Source organism: Chlorocebus sabaeus, chromosome 8, assembly GCF_047675955.1.
Source record: "Chlorocebus sabaeus isolate Y175 chromosome 8, mChlSab1.0.hap1, whole genome shotgun sequence".
Taxonomy (NCBI): domain Eukaryota; kingdom Metazoa; phylum Chordata; class Mammalia; order Primates; family Cercopithecidae; genus Chlorocebus; species Chlorocebus sabaeus.
Genome location: NC_132911.1, coordinates 2,792,145 through 2,812,863, shown reverse-complemented (window position 1 = coordinate 2,812,863; position 20,719 = coordinate 2,792,145). Strand labels below are relative to the sequence as shown.

The following is a 20,719-nucleotide window of genomic DNA, read 5'->3' as shown; positions in this document are numbered from 1 at the left end:
AAGGCCCCATCACTGCCCCAGCCCTTCCCAGGACCATAAGGCAGCCCACACATCAGCTGATGCCACGCCCAGGCCAGAGGGAAGGCCCCATCACAGCCCAGCCCTTCCCACTGGGGACACGGCCAGCCACGGCCCCTCCCACCCTGTGGACATGAGGACGAAAATGTGCCAGGGAAGGCGCCTAGGGTGTCAGGCAGGCCTCTCTCCTCCCAGTTAGTTCAATTTAGTTGAGATTTTAGGAGAGCATTTACAAAGCCAGGCTCTGTATGTGAAATCTCCTGAATTGAATTAAAATACACATTTGGAGTTTGAAGCATGCTCTTATTTTTATGCATAAAGACACTGTGGGGCATGTGAGGTGGCTCACGCCTGTAATTCCAGGGTTTTAAGAAGCCAAGGCAGGAGCATCACTTGAGCCCAGGAGTTAGGGACAAGCCTGGAAAACATAGCAAGACCCTGTCTCTACAAAAAATCTAAAAATTAGCCAGGCATGGTGGTGCGCACTTGTGATCCCAGCTACTCAGGAGGCTGAGGCAGGAGAATCACTTGATCTCAGGAAATCAAGGCTACCATGAGCTGGAATGGCACCACTGCACTCCAGTCTGGGTGACAGAGCAAGACTCTGTCTCAAAAACAGAGAGAGAGAGAGAGAGAGAGAGAGAGAGAGAGAGAGAGAGAGACTGAAATTTCTTTAGTTTCTGAGATACTTTCAAGACTTCAGTGGTCAATATGTTAAGAATTTGAGATCTAGCCATATCTAGATGATATATTAATCTCACTTTTGAGTAGGAGGACAAAATCTCTTTTCTGAAGAACATTTTTGCTGCATTCCTCTTTGCCTGCTTCTAACTCATGTTGATTAAGTTTCTAACCTTCCCTTAAAGTGACATCTTCTATAGCCTCTGATGTATTACTCAGCATTTTTAACTAAAGAACAATTGTCTTTGCTTATGTCTGCATTTCATAAAATTCTCATTGCACTCTATTGATTCCATGTCACCCATTAACACAAAATATTCCAGAACCCACAGCACCAGTCTTTGGCAGCTCCATTCCCTGGCTTCATAGGTTTTGTGAAGTGAATTATTTAGCCTCAAATGGCTAAAGTATATTTCAACAAATTTTCCAATAAATTTTCGTATTATTCTTTTTTTCCAGTTGCTATCTAGTAGGAACGCATTTAGTCATCAAGCAGTGAATTACAATCATACATAATGGCTACCTAATATAGTTTCACATTGTTTAATAGTCAAATAAGAAGTTAAGGTCTTAAAGTTATAGTTTAGTTACAAAGGTGCTAAAGAAATGCCTGTTTTGTTGTATAATGAATTTGTTTGGGGAAGAGAAAACAGAAATAATGTTACTTTTACAAGTCTGTGGAATTTACAATAACATCTCCTTCCCTTTTTGTATCTAGGGATGCTTTCTACTGATCCAGGGTCACTGAAGAGTCAGATGCGTGAGCTGTGCCCTGATCTGCCTGCCTGTCCAGGACCCATCTCCTCCAATGGGCTTGGAGCTTCTCGGGAGAGCACTGATTAGAACCAGACCAGCCAGTATTCTAATCCCTGCTCTTTCGCTTAGTAGGGCTGTGACTGACAAAATGGCATGTTTCTCTCCCTGAACCCCAGTTTCCACATCTATAAAATGTGGGCATAAATATCTAACTCACAGGGCATTTGTGAGGATTAGATAAAATAACATGTATTAAATGTGTAACACAAAGTACCTGCTTGTTAACACTAACATGACCTATATTTACACATACATTTCCTGTGTGTTCACACACATACACAGAGCGTGTGTTTAATCCTGTGTGTGGACGTGTGTTTAATCTCCGTACCTCCCAGACCCAGCACAGTGCATGGCCTGTACTACAAACCCCACAAGGCTGAAGAGGGGGGTGGCCTCTCCCAGAAGATGAACATGTTTACGACGGATGGCAAGACACACATTACAACTGTGTATAACTTACAGCAAGACAATACGCTGTAAATAACAAGGAAGCTCAAAGATGCTGATGATTAATTCTCCTTTTCCAGGGGAAGGTTTGATTCAGCTAGAAACATAGATTTACTCATTGTCCTACAAAATAAATCCTGATAAACAACTATATCACAAAAACACACCAGAGTTCCAGTCCTGTAAGCTCCTGTTATCACAGTCCTTTTAAAAAAGACCCTGCCTTTAATACACTTTCCTAACAAATCCCTTAACATGGGATCTATAGTGACTTCATTTGAGTTTGAATACCAGACTAGTAAACTTAAAAGACGTGCGAGATTCCAAGCACCGATGTACTGACATCATTACAAGATGAAAGCATAGTATGTCAAAATTGAAATAGGAAAAAAAGCTAAGAACATACACGCTTTCAACACTTGAGTTTACTTACAAATATAGTCACCTAAGCAAACCAGTGATATTAGGGCTGTTAAAATTTGGGTGCCTTGACACCATCAAATAATTGGCCTGAACATGTCCTTTCCTTTGGAAAGCGAAGAGATCGATGAAAAGCCACCGTCCCTGCTCTGTCTGTACTTCCCACCCACCTGAAGTCCACTTTTATCTGCAGTGATGTCTAAGGGGTTGGTGACCCTGATGCGAGTCCTGTTCTCGGGGACTCCTCAATTCAGCCAGAGGATTACCTAGTTGTTTCAGATGTTGGCTTGTGCTTTGGCTGGGAAGGAACCAGATCGCCGGGGCAGGGCAGCAGGGACCTGCCCAGTGCTATGGATTGCATGAGAAGTCTCTGGTAGTTTTCTCAGTGACCCGTACCAACCCAGAGAAGCATGAAATACAGAAAACCTTGCTGTGTCTTCAGACTTAGTCTTGTTTTCTTCCTTTTTTAATTTTAATGATTGGGCTTGTTTTGGTCCTTTTACTTTTAATCAAATCTAGTGGGAATCCAACAGACCGGAAATTTGGAGTCTGGTTTCCACACATTATTTATTAGTTCTGCCTCAGCTCTCTGTTCGCTTCCAGAGAAAATGTGTGTTACTACCAAAGCCACCTTTGGTGACTGAGACATTGGAGAAATTTGTCTGTAACACTGTCAGGAATTTCAACTCTGCCTCCTTCTTCCACGTCCTCCCCACTGCCATGAGGGACCCCTTCCCTGAGCTAAAAGTTGTCATCATTGCTCAAAATTATAAAATTTTGAGAGGAAATGGCAGTGCCTTGATGTTCCCCAGGGAACGCCTGGTCCCAGCTGTGAGCCCTGGACAGCCCCGTCTACGACAAGGCTTCCATCGGCTGCTGTCACACTTACCTGTGTTGCCAGTTCACTTTCATTTCTTCTGTAAAATACTTCATGAAACACTGAAGTCGTATTCCTTCTGGGGTGCAGAGTATCTTCAGTGGAGAAGCAGATTTCCCTGCAGAAAATAAAACATCCTCAGATCTAGGAAAAGGAGTGCTTGCTATGCGATCACAGAAGGCGTCGCTGCAGCAAGCCCTCCTGTCCCCACCTGCAATCCTGTTCACACGTGTGTCTCTCATAAAGTTGGCCAGGCACAAATTCTTATACTTTATTCCCATGCTGCATCCATTCATTAAACAAGCTCTTATCATGCTAGAATTTTCCGAAAAGCTCTTTGCAGAATACTGTGAAAGACATAGAATTGTCTAAAAAGATTCAGCATCTGCCCCTCAGCAGCTTTGCTTAAGAAAAGGAGGCAAAGTAACAACAGCGCATGGCAAATGCTATGTGAGTTGACCCCATGCTGAAGTATTGTAGAAAATCCGCAAAAGGATTTAGCAGGACTCTTTCAGGTGGCAGTCAAGGAGACGGGAGCACCTCGGTTGGTTCTTCAAGACCAATGAAGCTTGGGTCAGAGGAAGGAAAGCAGAAGAAAGCCCAGAGGCCACAAGAAAATGCAAGAAACGAGAATACATAAAATGTGCTTGGAATAAAAATGTAGACTAATTCGATAGAGGTAGGTGATCTATGGGTCAGATGTCAGAAAGGAGAAGATAAGGAAGTAGCATTGATGAACGCAGAAGCTCTGAACTGGGTAGAGATTGTTATCAGATATTCAACCTTTGGAAATTTACATTCACATACAGTTACCTAGAAAACTAGATTTACATAATTAGCACAGATAATGGAAAATAAGATGGTCACCAACTGTTGCGGAGGATATTGTAGCAAACAGCCATTTTAAATAGTATTTTTTCATTTTAGTAAGCAACTTGAAATTTATATTATGAATCTTAAAATTATTCTTCGTTTTCTACGTAGTTATTGTGCTTCTAGTTCAAAGAACATATTCCTAAATACTGAAAGAGCCTTTTCTTGCCCAAAGATGTGCATTGTACAATTATTTAAAGTAACGAAAACTCATTAATTTCTCAATAGAAAAGAGCTTAAACCATGATATTGTGATTCATGAAACAATAAGTAATTATTTTCAAAAGTTAATGTGAATGTAACATCTATATAAAACAAAGAAAATTATTATAAAATATGTGGGGGAAAAAACAAAAAATGAACGCTATTTGTGACTCCAACTATGTAAAGAAATAAAACCAAAATAAAAACGGTTGTGATGGTGAAGCTCTTTGTTTTCCTTTTATCCTTAAATGCACATGAGGAAAGAAAGAACATCAACCAAAAATAAATAAATAAAGACCCCTTCCGTGACAGAGTTGGGGAAGAATGAAGAGATCGTGCGTGAAGCTCTCTGCGGCTGCGTCACCGCGTCACGCCAGGGTACTGCCCGCCTGCGGCTGCGTCACCGCGTCTCGCCAGGGTACTCCCTGCCTGCGGCTGCGTCACAGCGTCACGCCATAGTACTGCCTGCCTGTGGCTGCGTCACCGCGTCACGTCGAGGTACTGCCTGCCTGCGGCTGCGTCACCACGTCACACCATGGTATGCCGCCTGCGGCTGCATCACCGCGTCTGGCCTGGGTACTGCCTGCCTGCGGCTGCGTCACCGCGTCACACCATAGTATGCCGCCTGCGGCTGCGTCACCGCATCATGCCGAGGTACTGCCCACCTGCGGCTGCGTCACCGTGTCTCGCCTGGGTACTGCCTGCCTGCAGCTGCCTCACCGCGTCAGGGCAACGTACTGCCTGCCTGCGGCTGCGTCACAGCGTCACAGCCCGGTACTGCCGCCTGCGGCTGCGTCACCGCATCATGCCGAGGTACTGCCTGCCTGCAGCTGCGTCACCGCGTCAGGCCGACGTACTGCCTGCTTGCGGCTGCGTCAGAGCGTCACACCCTAGTACTGCCGCCTGCGGCTGCGTCACTGCGTCATGGCGAGGTACTGCCTGCCTGGACCTCCACACGTCCCTAAACCCCCCTAAACCCCGCTAGTCCACTGCAAGGGAGGAAAGCACCCAGGAACCCAAGGGACAACAGGGGAGGAAATGGCAGACTTTGAGCCCATCCCCAGAGCTTCCGGAGGTGGAGGGAGGGGCATGAGGTCTAGGGAACTGTGCGGGGCTAAGAAAGCCAAGAAGCGCCCAGGGAATGGAGTGAGCTTAGGACTCGGAGGGTCTCCGCATCTGGGCCGGCTACAGACAAGAGGGTTATTGAAAATCTGTAAGAAGCAGAGATCCCTGACCACCATCTCCCCTCCCCAGTCAGGTGGGACCCTGTTTCCTCTACCAGGAGACAGCAGTTCACCCTTCAAGGAATCACAGCTTGAAAAACAGCTTGGGAACTGGGTGAAGTTAACAGACTGCAGAGTCGTATTCCCCCACCCGACCCCATTCCTTCCGCTCAAATTCCCTGACACTGACTTATGAGACCACCACCACCCTAACCAGGCGGAACACGGGAGGGTCGGAGCAGCCTGAGAGCAAAGCACACAGACCAGAAGCAACTCCCCCAGCCTCCATCAGCCTCTCCCAGTGCTCCCCCATCCTCCCCCAGTGTTCCTCCAGCCTCTATCAGCCTCTTCCAGTGCTTCCCCAGCCTCTATTAGCCTTCCCCAGGGCTCCCCCAGTCTCCATCAGCCTCTCCCAGTGCTTCTCCATCCTCCCCCAGTGCTCCCCCAGCCTCCATCAGCCTCTCCCAGTGCTTCCCCAACCTCCCCCAGTGCTCCCCCAGCCTCCATCAGCCTCTCCCAGTGCTTCCCCAGCCTCTATCAGCTTCCCCCAGTGCTCTCCCAGCCTCCCAGGGCTTCTGTGTATGAGTCTGTATGCATCGGTGTGTGAGAGTCCACAGAAGTGTGTGCCCATATGAGTATGTGAGTGTGTGTATGAGTGTGTGGGCATCAGTGTGTGAGAGTTCACGTGTGAGTGCATGTATAAGTGTGTGTGTCGGGTGTGGGTATACTGGTGTGTGTGTATGAGCGTGAGTGGGAAATCGTGTGTGTGAGACTGCTGTGTGAGTGTGGGGATGTGTGTGGGTGTGTGTGGGTGTGAGTGTGTTGACAACGTGGCTTCCACTTCTTTCATTCTGATAAGTCAGGGAGAGACTACGGCCCACGGTGTCCGGTTTCCCATGAGAATAAAGGTTTCCTAGTGACGTGGGAAGTTCTGGGCCTGTCCCCTCTGTCCCTATCCAACTCCCAACATAATGTGTATGTCCCCTCAGCGGCCGCATCTCTGCCTCGAGGTGACGAGCACACAGTGAGGACTCTGCCTTTTGCATTTGCCTTATACACACTCACTCTTCAAGACCTTCTGGTCAGTTCTGTTATCCATGAGTGACCCTTGGGCACATTATGAGATATTTTAACACAAAATAATTTCATGAGTATAAGAGTAAAGCCACATTTTTACTACCCAAAATAATCTAAAGATTTAATGCAATTCTTATCAAAATTTCAATGTTGTTTTTCACAGAAATAGAAAAATAATTCTTGGCCAGGCACAGTGGTTCAAGCATGTAATTGGGGAGTCTGCAGCAGGCGGATCACACGGTCAGGAAATGGAGACCATCCTGGCCAGTGTGGTGAAACCCCGTCTCTACTAAAAATACAAAAAAAATAGCTGGGCGTGGTGGTGGTGCCTGTAGTCCCAGCTACTCTGGAGGCTGAGATAGGAAAATTGCTTGAACCTGGGAGATGGAGGTTGTAGTGAGCTGAGATTGACCCACTGCACTATAGCCTGGCGACAGGGAAGGACTCCATCTCAAAAAAAAAAAAAAAAGAAAAAGAAAAAGAATCCTAAAAGGTATATGCAATCAGGAAAGCCTAAGTCTAAGCAATCTTGAGGACAAAGAACAAAGCTAGAGGCATCACACTCCTTGATTTCAAAATATGTAGTTACAGAAACCAAAACAGCATGGCACTGACATGATAACAGACAGATCAGCCAATGGAACAGCATAAAGAGCCCAGAAATAAAACTAAACATTGATGGTCAATTGGTTTTCAACAAAGATGCCAAGAAGACACAATAGGAAAAGACAGTCTCTTTAATAAATGGTGCTGGGAACACTGAATATCCACATGCAGAAGAGTGAAATTGGTGCTTTAACTTACGCCACAAGGGAAAATTAACTCAAATTGGATAAAAGACTTAAACGTAAGACCTGAAACTGCGAAGCCGCTGGAAGGAAGCTTGGAAGAGACCCTTCACCCCATTGATCTGGGCAGTGATCGCTTGGATAGGACGCGAAAAATATAGGCAGCAAAAGCAAAAGTAAATAAATGTGACTGCACAAAACTAAAAAAGCTTCTGCACAGCAAAGGAAACAGTTGACAGAATGAAGAAAAAACCCATGGATTGGGAGAAAAAATATATTCAAGCTATGCATTAGCTAAGGGACTAATACTTAAAATCCATAAGGAACTGAACTCCACAGGAAGAAAACAAATAACCCATTAAAAACGGGCAAAGGATCTGAATAGATATTTCTGAAAAGAAGACAGAAAAATGGCCAACAGATACATGAAAAATACTGAACATCTCTAATCATCAGGGAAATGCAAATTAAAACTGCAGTGAGATATCATCTCACACCTGTTAGAATGGCTATTATCAAAAAGACAAAAGATAAAATACTGGCAAGGAGAGAAGGCTACGCTTGTGCACGGTTGGTGGCATGTAAATTAATAACAGCCATTATGAAAAACAGTGTAGAGGTTCCTCCAAAAACAAGCTGAACTGACATGTGATCCAGCAATCCCACCTCTGGGCATTTATTTGTAAAGATAACATATGGTTTAACGTGTACGACGCAAAGTGAGAGGTGTAAAAATTCATTACGGCTATTCAACACGTGTACAAAGCCGCTCACAGCAATTGTGTACAAAGCAATCATGCCAGTTAACCTAAGGCAGGATAGAAGAAGTGGCTAATCAGGAAGTCCAGACAGTTTCTTAAAGTAAAACTCAAACTTCAGACAAAACTGGGGGAAGTCCTTGAAAAAGCCTCATGGGCAGCAGATCACCACCCTGCCCTTCAATCCAGGGCCTCACACAGAACACCCACTGCAGCGCCATCGTGCCCTCTTTCGCAGCAGTGACTGCCCATCTCAGGAAATAGTGATTTCAGCACCCCAAATGACTTGAAAATTAAAAGGCATTTACTTACCACAGACTCTACTCATTGCCAAAATCATATCGTCATACACTGAAAATGAGAAGGGATACGCACCATTACGACATGTAATTTTAACAGAAAGCCGCATTTTCAATGTTTAATTAAATGGATACAGGAAATTGTGATGTTCAGTTGAAAAACGAATCATTAAAATGGCAGTCTTTATCCATAAAAGGCTTATGTGTGCAATAAATCCTTCTAACCTATTCACTTTTAAACAAGGATCCAGAACGTTTTACTTAATATAAATCCAACTCTACATTTAACTGAATCACTGCCTCAGTGTTTCTATCATTTTAACTGCATTAGTAATGGGCTACTTGGCTTCTGATGATGGACCGAAATGACATTTCATATAAACCCAGAGTAATATCATGCATTATTCTAAAACACTGAAAAAACTCTGAAGGCAACCAAAGAACAAATATATTTTCTTGTACAGTGTTACTGCTAAAGAAACAAAGTGTGCTATAGCTGAGGCTAGAGATAGACCTGCCTTCAGAACACATCGCATCCTGTTGGTGAAAGGAATTTCTTGTTCGCAGAACAAAGGTTTTCTTTTACCTTTGCCAGCTATTTCAAGGATGGACGCATCTTGGCCTCTGTCATCTTTCAAGGTTGCCTTGTATTCACCATGGTCCTTCTTTGACAACTACAAATAAAACACATTCCATATTTATGTAAAATCGATACAGCAATAGGAAGTGTAATAAACTCTAATACATTTTCTTTGCAAACCACTGAAATTCAGGATGCAAATTAGAGGAATGCAGAATTTCGAGTTATTTGAAAGTGCCGTTTTTGTTTTGCTTTCGTCTTGTATTACTCAATGCCTGATACCTTTGGGATGAGCAGCTGACAGGTTCCCCTCTCCAGGTCAGGCGATGTCTCCGTTTCATACAGAACGTCATCCTTGAGCCATTTGAAAACGGTTTCTTTCTTGGTGTTTGCAACCTATGGAATAGAAATCTTAAGTTTAGTATGTAAATCATTCTGACTCATGAGAAAAAGAAAGTCTATTAGAATTTTAAATCACAGAGCCCCCTCAAAAAACCTTAATTTTTACTATAGACAGTCTCAGATGAAGGCTTATTGAAAAGCTGTCGCTCCTAATAACGTCAAACACATTTCTAAATTCCAGCTTCTAAAGTTATTAAGTCCTCACAGTTGCTCACAGAAGGACAAATGATTCTCGTCATTCTAGTCCATGAAATTAGAGGGCATAAAGATCTTTGGTCTCTATGAAATGTCATTAACAAAGACAAGTCTTAAGCAATATATATAGGGATTTCTAAATAATATAGAATATTCTGAAGGTCTGTAAAGCTGCTTGGCAGCTGCTCTTTTAGCAGCATCACATTTCAGGTACAGGAACACAAAGGAAATGAAACCTTAACACAAAAAATGCCCACTAGAGGTGAGGACCTTCCCTTAACTGAAATTCCTCACAGTTCAATCACTGGCTAGAAACTAAGCTTTGCGGACTCCGAAGATAAGTGAGCATTCCAATTCACATGCTCTGGCGTTCATCTGAGGGACGAGGAAGAGTTCATATTCAGCATGGCAGGATATACGAATCCCATCGGACTATACGAGTCTGACAATTCTACGTTCACATCCATGTGGATTCAAGAAGAGTGATGTTGATGACAAAAGATTGCAAATGATTCAACAGTGTGATCAGCTCTGCTAGGGTAACAGTACAACACAGAATTTCCACATGTGCTATGGGAAATGGCATCGTTCTTGACAGCACTGGGACTGAATCTCTGTGAAGCAGGGGTTTTGTCTGTTTCACTAACACTTGTCCCCAAGTGCATGGCTGCCTGCCTGGCACACAGAGGTTGTCCTGTCAATGTTTGTGGAACACACAGATGGAAGGTATCCCACTGAGCTCCTAAGTAGGGTCTCCTTCTAAAGTCAGAACCACTCCTTGATAACAAATCTTAGAATGGACTGAGGCTGAGGCTGCACGACTCTAGCACACGATCCCCTTTAACATTTCAAGATTTTCTTTGGTGTCTCTTTTCAATGCCAGGCTAATTGCTTACTGTCTCCTAAATCAATACTGTTTTCCCTTCCTCTCTTCTTCAAAGAAATTTTACATTGCTGGTCCTTTCCAATTTTACATTGCTGGTCCCTTCCAATAAATGCCTTTCCAATGACCTTCAATTTCTGTTTTCTAAAAAAAAAATCTGTAATCAATCTATTTGTCCTATAAGTGGGGGAGGCAGTTGTAATTCCCCAAAACAACTCATTTGTTTCTTCCCCGCACTCCCTCAACAACTCTGTACCATAAACTCTTTAAAATATGGGCACCTAAACTGTACATGAATGTCTAGGAAAGATGATAACATCACTTCTTAGGCTACATATGGCCCATTCCTGACTCACACTTCCTAAGAGTCAGTGCTAATTCTCCACTTCTGCTGTGCAACAGATGTTTAACAGATTTTCTTATGTTTATGATTGTGGTTTCTCTGTGTCTTAAACTTTTAAAAATGGTTTTCTCTGAAGTTATAATGTGAATGTATCCCTGTATAAATTTTTCTCCATGTACTTTTTTCATGTAAATAATTTTTAAAATAACCATCTGCACCACATTATTAAATGAAAAACCAGTAGACAAAATGGTGCACAGAATCACAGGCTTGACAGGGACACAAGTATGTAAATCAAATGTATTAAATTGCACAAAAAAACCCTCAAATCTCAAGTAATATTAGTTTTCCCAATATCTGTGTTTAAAGATTTATGAATTACTTTAGTCAGGGAACCTAAAATACTTTTAAATATTTATAGACGGTTCTATCCCACTAAGATGATATCAGAGTCCATGTAAAGCAGAACTCGGGGGTCTCGCCACTGGCCTTGGGAGTGCACACACACATTTTATGGCATGTTCAGAACAACAACAACAACAAAAAAGAATAAACTGACGCCATAACCGAGTCACTCTGACTTGCTCTGGGCTTTGAGTTGCTGACTCCCTAAGGAACTGATTTTTGCAGTGCTGATGTCTACAATTTTGAGGAAACATACCTTTCTGCGTAGGGTAAATAATTGGAGAAAGTTGTTTTTCCAGCATAAACGGACTACGTACACAGGCTATCATCAGTCACCTGGTGGGTATCTTCCCTTTAAGTATCCATTATGCTTTTCATTTGTTGAGCAAGACTTCTAAAGACCACCTCCCTTGCAGCTTCCTTGCAAGTAACCTTCTTCTCTTCTTTTATCAATGTTTTCATTTCTGAATCTTCCTTTTAAACATACTAGCGCAAGAAATTCACTACCAAAAATCTAAGTATTTAATAAATTTACCACAACCTTGAGTGTGTTTGATATTAAAGCCTTAGCTCTAGTTATCACACACACACACATACACACACACACACACACATATATATACAGGAAATCAAATTGCAAATTAATTACCAATACTGAGGATGATCAAAATAGTAAGAAAGGTTCGTTTCATCACACAAATTTCTACGAGCAACCTGTACCTATCTAGGGTGTGTTCAACACCCACCTAGTTCCAAACCCCCGTGCCCACCCTCCTGCAAATCCCTGTGCCCAGGTCCACTCCCGAGTGCACTGCAGACCTCTTCATGGCAGGTCCCCATCTAACGCTTACATGAATCAACGAGTTTGCACCCCAGTGTCCCCACCGAGGTGGCCCAGCGGAGATCACCAAGGCTTAGCCCTGCCTCCTCTCCATTTGTCCTGCTTGGCCTCACTTTCCTGCTCAACTTAGACAGCTGGTTGACCAACTAACTACAGTTAAGCAAGACCCAAAGTTCCTATTCCATCTTCCCTTCTTGCAACATCCATCCAGCAAGACCCCAATCATGGATCTATCCCCTGACTCACACCAGGGTCACCAGCCACATCTGGAAACATCAACCCCAACACCCCTATTTGGGCCACTACGAACTGTCTCCACATTGGTTCACTCAACAGTGATTTCCATTCTTAATAAGGAGCTCCTGTCATGCCTCCTTCAGTGGCAATCACAGCCCACTCCTGCCACCCACCCCACCATGGGCCACCTTCCTCATCTTCAACACCCTCCAGCCTTTCACTGGAAAGAGCGTGAAATCAACTGGCTACACTGGTGGATCTGCTGCTTGCTCTGCCCTGGTTTTTGGCATCACCCACGCCCCCTCATTGTCCTTCACGGGGAGCTGCCCTGGGGGCCAAGCAGCCCCCTGCATGGCTGCGCTGACCTCCTGGTCTCATCTCCCTCCAGGCCAGCACTGCCCCTCCTGTGTCCCCATGCCCTCCCTTTCCTTCACCTGTGACTCCTCTTCTACTGACCCCTCTGCCTATAAATAGGATTGAGTGTCCCCATCCAGAAAGAGAGAAAGACAAAGCTGCCCTGACTCCCCTCTCTCTCCCTCACAGCCCGCTGAGCACCTCAGAGGGCAGCGGGCTCCTGCTCACATCCTCCCTTGTCTCTCATCTCCTCAACCCACCACGTAGAGACCCCGCCTTGCCAACAGCACCCAGCCCGTGCTGCCTCCAGCCACCCCTCCTCACCCAGCCATGCAACACTTCCTCCAGCTGCCCATCTTCACCCGGCCATGCAGCGCTTCACTCCGAAGTCCCTCCCTGCCAGCGGCACCAAGTCATTTGCTTTCCCTCTGAACTCTCTGACGGTTTCTGCTCAATAATCCCAGAGCTGCTCTCCTCTTCTCCTCTGACAGTCTGAATTTTCCAGATTGCCCCAATTGTTTGTGATGTTCCTGTCTCTAAAGGCTGTCCTTTGGCAGCTTGACCCACTTGCGTCATGTCCGCAGCCAAGCATTCCCGATACCTCATGAATCCACACCCTATATCTCATGACTCCATGTGCTCCAGTTGACTTTCCCATTGCTGCCAGGTTTACGTGTCCCATTGTGAGCTGGTTATGCCTTATTGCCCATTCCACGGATATAACTAAATCTTTGTGAAATTGAATGTATTCTCAAAACCCTAAAACTTGGCCCTCCCCATATAGTGCTGATCTCAAGTAATATCACACCCACTCAGTCCTTCCCTCTCACCCACACCCACCTACTTGCCAACTCCTGCTGGTTTTAACTGCTGGATGTTTATCCTAAATCTCCTTCTCTCTGTGGATATGAAACTGCCCTGCTGGAGTTACCCTTTCTCAGCAGCCTGCTGAAGCATCGCCCTCCAGCCCTGCCACCTCCAGCCTGCCTTGTCAACAAGCAGCCCATGTCACTGCACTAACAGCCCTCAGGTGCTCTGCACCCTCTCAGACCGTGGCCAGCCTCTGGGTCCTGCAGGAGAATGCCCCACTTGCCCATCAGCCTTGGATTTTTTATTGTTTTTATTTTTAAGTGCACAGTTCAGCTTCTCTGTCCCTCCCTGCTTCTCTGTCCCTCCCTGCTTCTCTGTCCCTCCCTGCTTCTCTGTCCCTCCCTGCTGCTGGATCTCCCTGCTTCTCTGTCCCTCCCTGCTTCTCTGTCCCTCCCTGCTGCTGGATCTTCCTGGAACCATCTTTTCCCACTCATTGGCCTACATAATTCTTAGTCCCCTTGGCACACGCAGCTCAGGAATCATCTCTTTATTGAAACTATCTGTTTACTTTTCTCTCTTATCCAGTAGACAATAAGAAACTAGTTTGGGGGTAAAAATAATGCATTATTGATCTTTTTCCCCCATCCCCCCATCCTGAGACAGTCAAATAGTAGGTGGTTATTAAATTGAAGGTTTGCTGCTTAAAAAACAGATTTTTATGTTTAGCAATAAAACATTTCATTACTACATTGTCAAATGAAACTGAAAAAAGCATCTTGTCTCCAAAGCATGCCTTTTCTTTCCTGATGAACTCATATGAGCAGCACCTCCAGTGTATTTCAGCAGGGCATGCTTTCTCATAAACTCAATAATAGTTTAAGTAAAATTTTTGTAATTCAACCTTCCATTGCATCCCATAACACTGTAATCTTTTCATGAAGAAGAAAAGACAAGCACTAAAGTCCAAGTAATAAAAACTCCACAGAACCCAAAAGCCACTCTGCCCATCCGCAGTTACACAGACACCACACGTTTCATCACCAGCATCACAGATTTGGCCACAGCTGCTCCCTGAAAGGCCCCTCTGATAGTAACCAGAACGAGACTTATCGTTTCCCCGTTAGAACCGGGTTTCTCACCTTGCAAACAAGTCGAACTTCACATTCTTCTGTGACGTCCCAGTGCAAGTACTCAGCAAAATGAGGGCCTAAGGAGGAAAAAAGGAAAAACAACTTTTTAAAAAGGAAAAAGTAAACAAATAAATATATAGCTATTATATATATACCTACACATATATGCATGGTGTGTATATATAATACGAAAACATATTATATATATTTATGTAATGCATTTTTGGCAGAAGACAATAGCTGTGCAGAATGAAACTGAGATAGTTTTCAGGCCTGGGATGTCGACACGTGTTAACACTGATTCTCCACTGGAATCTGTGCTTCCTGGTAGGAGCACTCCATCTGATGGCTCCTCCTTACTGTCATCTCATATCTATTGCTCTTTAGAAAGGAGACTATTGAAATAATTATATTTTGTTTCCCAAAGTATATGTCTAACCGAACATTCGACAACACGGTAAATAATATCTTTAAATAAGAGCATAGACATGAGATGAAGAAATAACAGTTTGACCTAGCAGTTGTGTAAAACACATTTTCTTTAGATAGCATTCAAAATCAAAGATGGGTTTATGTATGTTTTTTAAAAAATGTTAATCATTTTTATTTAAAATACATGTAGGAATAAGTCATACACTAATACCCTTTTGCCATTCAATGCAAAAATACAAAGCAGATTTGGAAAGTATGTGTTGACTTCTTTCATATACATGAATACATCCTACAAAGTTGGCCAAAAAATGTTCATAATGTAGAAATAAGTAAAATAAAATATTTGTGACGATTAGAAATAAAAACAATGAAAAATAATAAAAATGAATGTTTTGATTTTATGTTTCATACTTCATATTCTAATTTTTCTCAACAAGTACAGAAATCCCATATATTAAAATATTATTCGAATAAACCCATGGGGTATGTTTGAGAATCTAAAATGTGTTCATTTTCCTTTGTATCTAGTTAACATGTATTTGTAAAAGCCATCTAGTTAAAATATATTGTTTGTCGTCAGAAAATTTAAAAGCTCCCACAATTTTAAGTAGAATGAACAATTTCCTGGTGATAGGAATAGCCTCTACTGCCTTCTCTACATTTCAAAGCCGAATGATGCCCCTGCCTCCTCCACCCCCATTCTATATTCTTTTTCATTAAAATTGCTGGACTCTGTCTGGACATTAAAGCTATAGGCATGCTTTCCTCATCACTCATGGCTATAAAGTGGGTTCCTTTCCCATGCAGTTGGTAAGCCCCACGCATCTACGAGATGCTCAGCCCCATAAGAAATATTAGGAATTCGACAAACAACGGAAGAGCCGGCCTGTCCTCTGAGTGCAGGGTAACATCCAGCCCCTCACAAAGGCTCAGAGCCCGCGAAAGGAACAGCCGGGGCCCCTGCAGTCAGGGAAGGCCACAGGGGGAGGCCACAGGGAGATGGGAAGACTCCCTTTGGACTTGGGATTGGAAAGACCTCAAGAGAGACAAGACCACAGAGACAGGCATGGACGCCCAGGAAGGGGCAAGGTGAAGAAATCAGTCTGGCCCATCCAGGAAGTTGTCCCCATGGTGGGAAATAAGATCTGGTTAAGCGGTGGGTGCAGATTGTGGAAAGCCTGCATTTATCTGATGCATGCTTTATGGGGCTATTAAAGTGTTTTATGCAAAGGGGCGCCTAAAAAAACTAAGTGTATCGGAAGAACCACCTCCCAGCAGCGTATAGAAGAGAGTAGTTAGTCAACAAGTCAGTCACAGATCCTGGTTAGACTGATGGTTTCTTTGACTTAAGATAGTAACAGGAAATGTGAACATTAAACAGACGAGTCTGGGGCTTTTAAAGGTAGAAACATTTTTTAAAATGCAGGCAAAATACATGTAAAGGACAAAGAACAGAAAAGTATACACATTTCTAGTGCTAAGAAATGGCAATGGTCTAACTTTTCTTTTTTTTCTCTCTCTTTTTTTGAGACAGGGTCTCACCTGTTGCCCAGGCTGAAGTGCAGTGGCGTGATCATAGCTCACTCCAGCTTCAACCTTGGGATCAAGCTAGGACTACAGGCATGCGCCAACATGCCCAGCTTCTTTTGATTTTTTTTTTTTTTTTTTTTTTTTTTTAAGACAGGTTCTGCCTGTGTTGCTCAGGCTGATTTTGAACTCCCAGGCTCTGGTGATCCTCCCACCTCAGCCTCCCAAAAGTACTGGCATTACGAGCGTGAGCCACCAGGCCTGGCCTAGCCTAACCTTTAATCATTTAGAACAGCCTTTAGGGTCGCTTGGGATCACGTAGGATCTGCTTCTGACAAATACTCCAGTCGTAAGTCTTTGCTTTATGCTAGGGGCAGGGGAGCGGGTCAGTGACTCACCTTGTTTCCTGAGAAATTCTTTCCTTTGAAACTCAGCCTCTTCCAGCACAGTCCTGAATGCTAAATTCAATATTTAAAAAAAAATTTTATGAAACATATTTGGTTCTCTCCAAAAGAATTTCATTTGAATTATCTTTTATGGACATATGGAAATATTTGATATAGCATACCATCTCCAATAAGGACTAGAGAAGACTGACTTTTGGCTTTTCCGTCATGAATCTGCACAGTGTAGGTCCCCTCATTTTCAATAGTAAATCGATCCATCACCATCTCAATAATACCAGTAGCTTTGTCACATTTAATTCTGTGTATCTGCAAGCAAAACAAGGGAAATGGAAAATTATACAAGGAAATCTCTCCTAGTTTTCCCTCTCAGCATTTAACAATTGCATCAGCCATGAGATCTTAAGGGATTATGACAGGAAGAAACCAAAATGAAATTTTATCAAGGAAACCTCCAGGTGAACAAGGATCAAACTTGTGGGTATGAGCTGTCACTCACAAAGCCTGGCTGTGTGAGGAGATCTGAGGGTCCAAACCAGGTACCTTCTAGGCAGACTCCACACCTACCCAAGAATGAGTTACTAACGTAAAGCAGATAAAATTCACAGGAGAAAAAAAAATGATATGCAATTGATATAAATTATAACGATCGCCAGCTGATGACAAAATCCCACATGGATAGCGGCAACAGGCAATGTCCACAGCCACTGTCAGCTTCAGTTCCTGAGACACAGCACCCACAAGCCCCAACCTGCTGCTGTCCATCAGGATGCAGGGGTTTCAGGTGAGGAAAGGATAAATGGACCTCCAACAGGTGTTGACTTTTTAAATCACTTTTGATTTCTTTTATTTTTTAAATGTTTCATTTTATTCTACAGTACATGCACAGATACATATGAACACATTTTATTTAGGTAATCCTACAAGTCGAAGAACAAGTGTTTCTCTAACACACAGATGCATCAAACGAATTTGATCTTTTTTTTCCCTCTGATTTTGTGATGTTTATTAAATTTTTAACTTCACTAAAACCATTTTCCCTACCTTTATTAATGTTTATTTCTCTTTATTTCTCTTTTTTATTTTTTATTTTTATTTTTTTATATTTATTTATTTATTTATTTATTTTTTGCTGGTTTCCTTATTTGGGGGTTTGATATTTTTACCTTTTTGTGCTTGATAATTATTAAAATTATTATAAATTAATATTAGTAGTTAAATTTCACTTTTTCACTTAAATAACTAATTCTAATGGAATCTTTCAAAACATCAATCAGTCTGTGTAAATTTTAGAACTGTTTCAAACCAATTTCATATGATATTGGTCTTTGCCAATATATGTTCTTAATATATTCAACCATCTCTTCTTTGTAATTCTGAAAACAAGTTTTCCTTTGTAACAGTATATAAATTTGTCACATCTCTGTGGTCCCAGCTACAGAGGAGGCTGGGGCAGGAGGATCATTTGGGCGACAGAGAAAGACCCTGTCTCAAAAAAATAAAAAGAAATTTTGTTGGGCTGGGTGCAGTGGCTCACACCTGTAATCCCAGCACTTTGGGAGGCCAAGGCGGGCAGATCACCTGAGGTCAGGAGTTCCAGACCAGCCTGGCCAACATGGTGAAACCCCATCTCTACTAAAAATACAAGAATTAGCCAGGCATGGTGGCGCATGCTTGTAATCCCAGCTACTCAGAAGGCTGAGGCATGAGAATCACTTGAACTCGGGAGGCAGAGGTTGCAGTGAGCCGAGATCACACCACTGCATTCCAGCCTGGGCAACACAGTGAGACTCTGTCTCAGAAAAAGGGGGAAAAAGGAAATTTTGCCATATATAGTGCATACAACCACACTACAAACATTTGCCCACACAATTCCCCCTTCCTGCCTGCAGTGCAGCTGTCTTATTGCTAAGATGGGAGAAAGATTGGGAGGGGAGGCTGTTGGTTGCTCTGAGAACATTAAACTGCATCGCTTCATGATTTCTAGGTTTTACTGTATGACAGGAACAGTCCACAGAAGCCTGGACTACCTGCCTCTCTGCTGCTTTGGGGATGAATGTAGGGATATATTTCATGCCTTGGAGTTCCCCGAGGGCCATGCCCCACAGTTCTGAGCTCACAGGCCTCTCTGCAACCATGCAGCAGCTTCTGCCCATCCTTGCCGTGGCCACCTCACCTGAATGCAGCCCTTGTGACTGGCTCCAAGGGAGACTTCCCTGATGTCCTGGGGTGAGGCTTGGTGTTTTCTGGGGTCCACAGCCATGCCTCCACTCCCCCAGCAGCACCCTGCCCTCGGGAGCACCCTCCCCGGCCTACCTATCCTCCTGCCGTCTGTCTCACTAGACAATGAGCCCCTGAGAGCAGGCACGGCCTTACTCATCCCTGTAGCCTCACGCCGTGCCTAGCATCATGCCTGGCAGTGAGAAACACCAAACACCCGTCCGTCGAGGTCCTGATGAGAACGTCAGCTGGAGGGGGCTTAACTCATCCTGCCATCCGTGGTGTTGAGGTGGCTGTGGTCTCTGACACTACTGAGTGACACTGAGCAATTTTAGAAGATAATTATCCTTCTAAGTGAGAGCCCACAGATGTGGTCAGGACCAGAGCGTCCTTCCCAGTGCAGACCCAGGAAGCCTTCTTGATCAGCTGAGACCTTCCCCTCCTGATCAGTCATTGGCTGAAACTACAAACCTGTCCCAGCCAGTCCTTCCTCCATCCCTGGCTGCACCTGTCACCTCCCTTCCTTCAACAGCTAACCCCCTGCACCACCCTCTTTGACCTCCCTGCCCTGGTGCAGCTATGCCTTGGGCACAGAAGCCCCAGCCCAGGCAGCATCTGGGGTAGAAGCCTCCCAAGGCCATCGCCTGCTCCCAGCTCACCTTCCCCACGCCTCTGCTCGCTCAGCTTTTGGGATGCGCTAAGATACTGAAAGGTTTTATGGCTGCTAGTGGACTGCATTGTACTCCACCTGGATGATACAATGTCTGACATTGAGCCACCAGAGAGGCTTTAGAAGAGGAATATTAGCCAACTAGCCACTTGGTTCAGTTTCTCTCTCTGTTCATTTTCTTCAGCATTGTTTCTAAGTTCTTCTGCCTGACATTCAAAGCCTGTATCTTCTCACCCATTCCATTCCCAATAATATGTCCTAAGATCACTCGGCAAACAGCCCCCTCCATTGAGCCCACCCCTCCACTTCCCTGTGTCCCTATTCCCTGATCATTACTGGCTCTCTGTGCACTTGAGCGGCTTGGAATGTCTCATTCTCTCCCTCCCATCCCCAACCCCCACCCCTCAAGCCCCGATTTCTACCTCCTTGACACCCATTTCAATAACCCTCTACCCTTGAAATCCTTCCTGACTACCTCAGCCTCTTCAACTCTCTGCCTTCTCTGAATTCTGAGAGTGTCTACTGCACTGTTTTAATAGAACCTGGGTTCTATCTTTCTTCTCTGTCCTCCTCTCCTTGAAGGTGTATTTCTTTGACCCATGACAGTCTCTGTAAGGGCAGCTTCACATCTGACTGTTCTGTCCCTGCTGGTGCGTTGGCCAAGCGGATATTCACGTACAGGATAGGTGCTGCCATCCACTGGGAAAGCAAGAGGACCGCCCAGGCTCCCAACAGCTCCCAGGGATGCTGCAATTGTTGCTTCATTGAATCTGACTTTCAGGGTTTACATGAATAAAGTCTGCTC

The 20,719-nt window shown here is 44.0% G+C and overlaps 1 protein-coding gene across 1 annotated transcript in view; it reads right to left on the bottom strand.

Moving 5' to 3' along the window:
• MYOM2 (myomesin 2) overlaps positions 1-20,719 on the bottom strand; it is a 101,519-nt gene that overhangs the window by 12,722 nt on the left and 68,078 nt on the right. The window contains exons 26-32 of the mRNA XM_073017921.1: positions 17,189-17,333; positions 17,019-17,078; positions 14,671-14,738; positions 9,344-9,457; positions 9,068-9,155; positions 8,495-8,533; positions 3,272-3,377 (exon numbers count right to left, since the gene is read on the bottom strand). Coding sequence (XP_072874022.1) covers positions 3,272-3,377; positions 8,495-8,533; positions 9,068-9,155; positions 9,344-9,457; positions 14,671-14,738; positions 17,019-17,078; positions 17,189-17,333 — 620 coding nt within the window. The remainder of the gene's footprint in view (positions 1-3,271; positions 3,378-8,494; positions 8,534-9,067; positions 9,156-9,343; positions 9,458-14,670; positions 14,739-17,018; positions 17,079-17,188; positions 17,334-20,719) is intronic.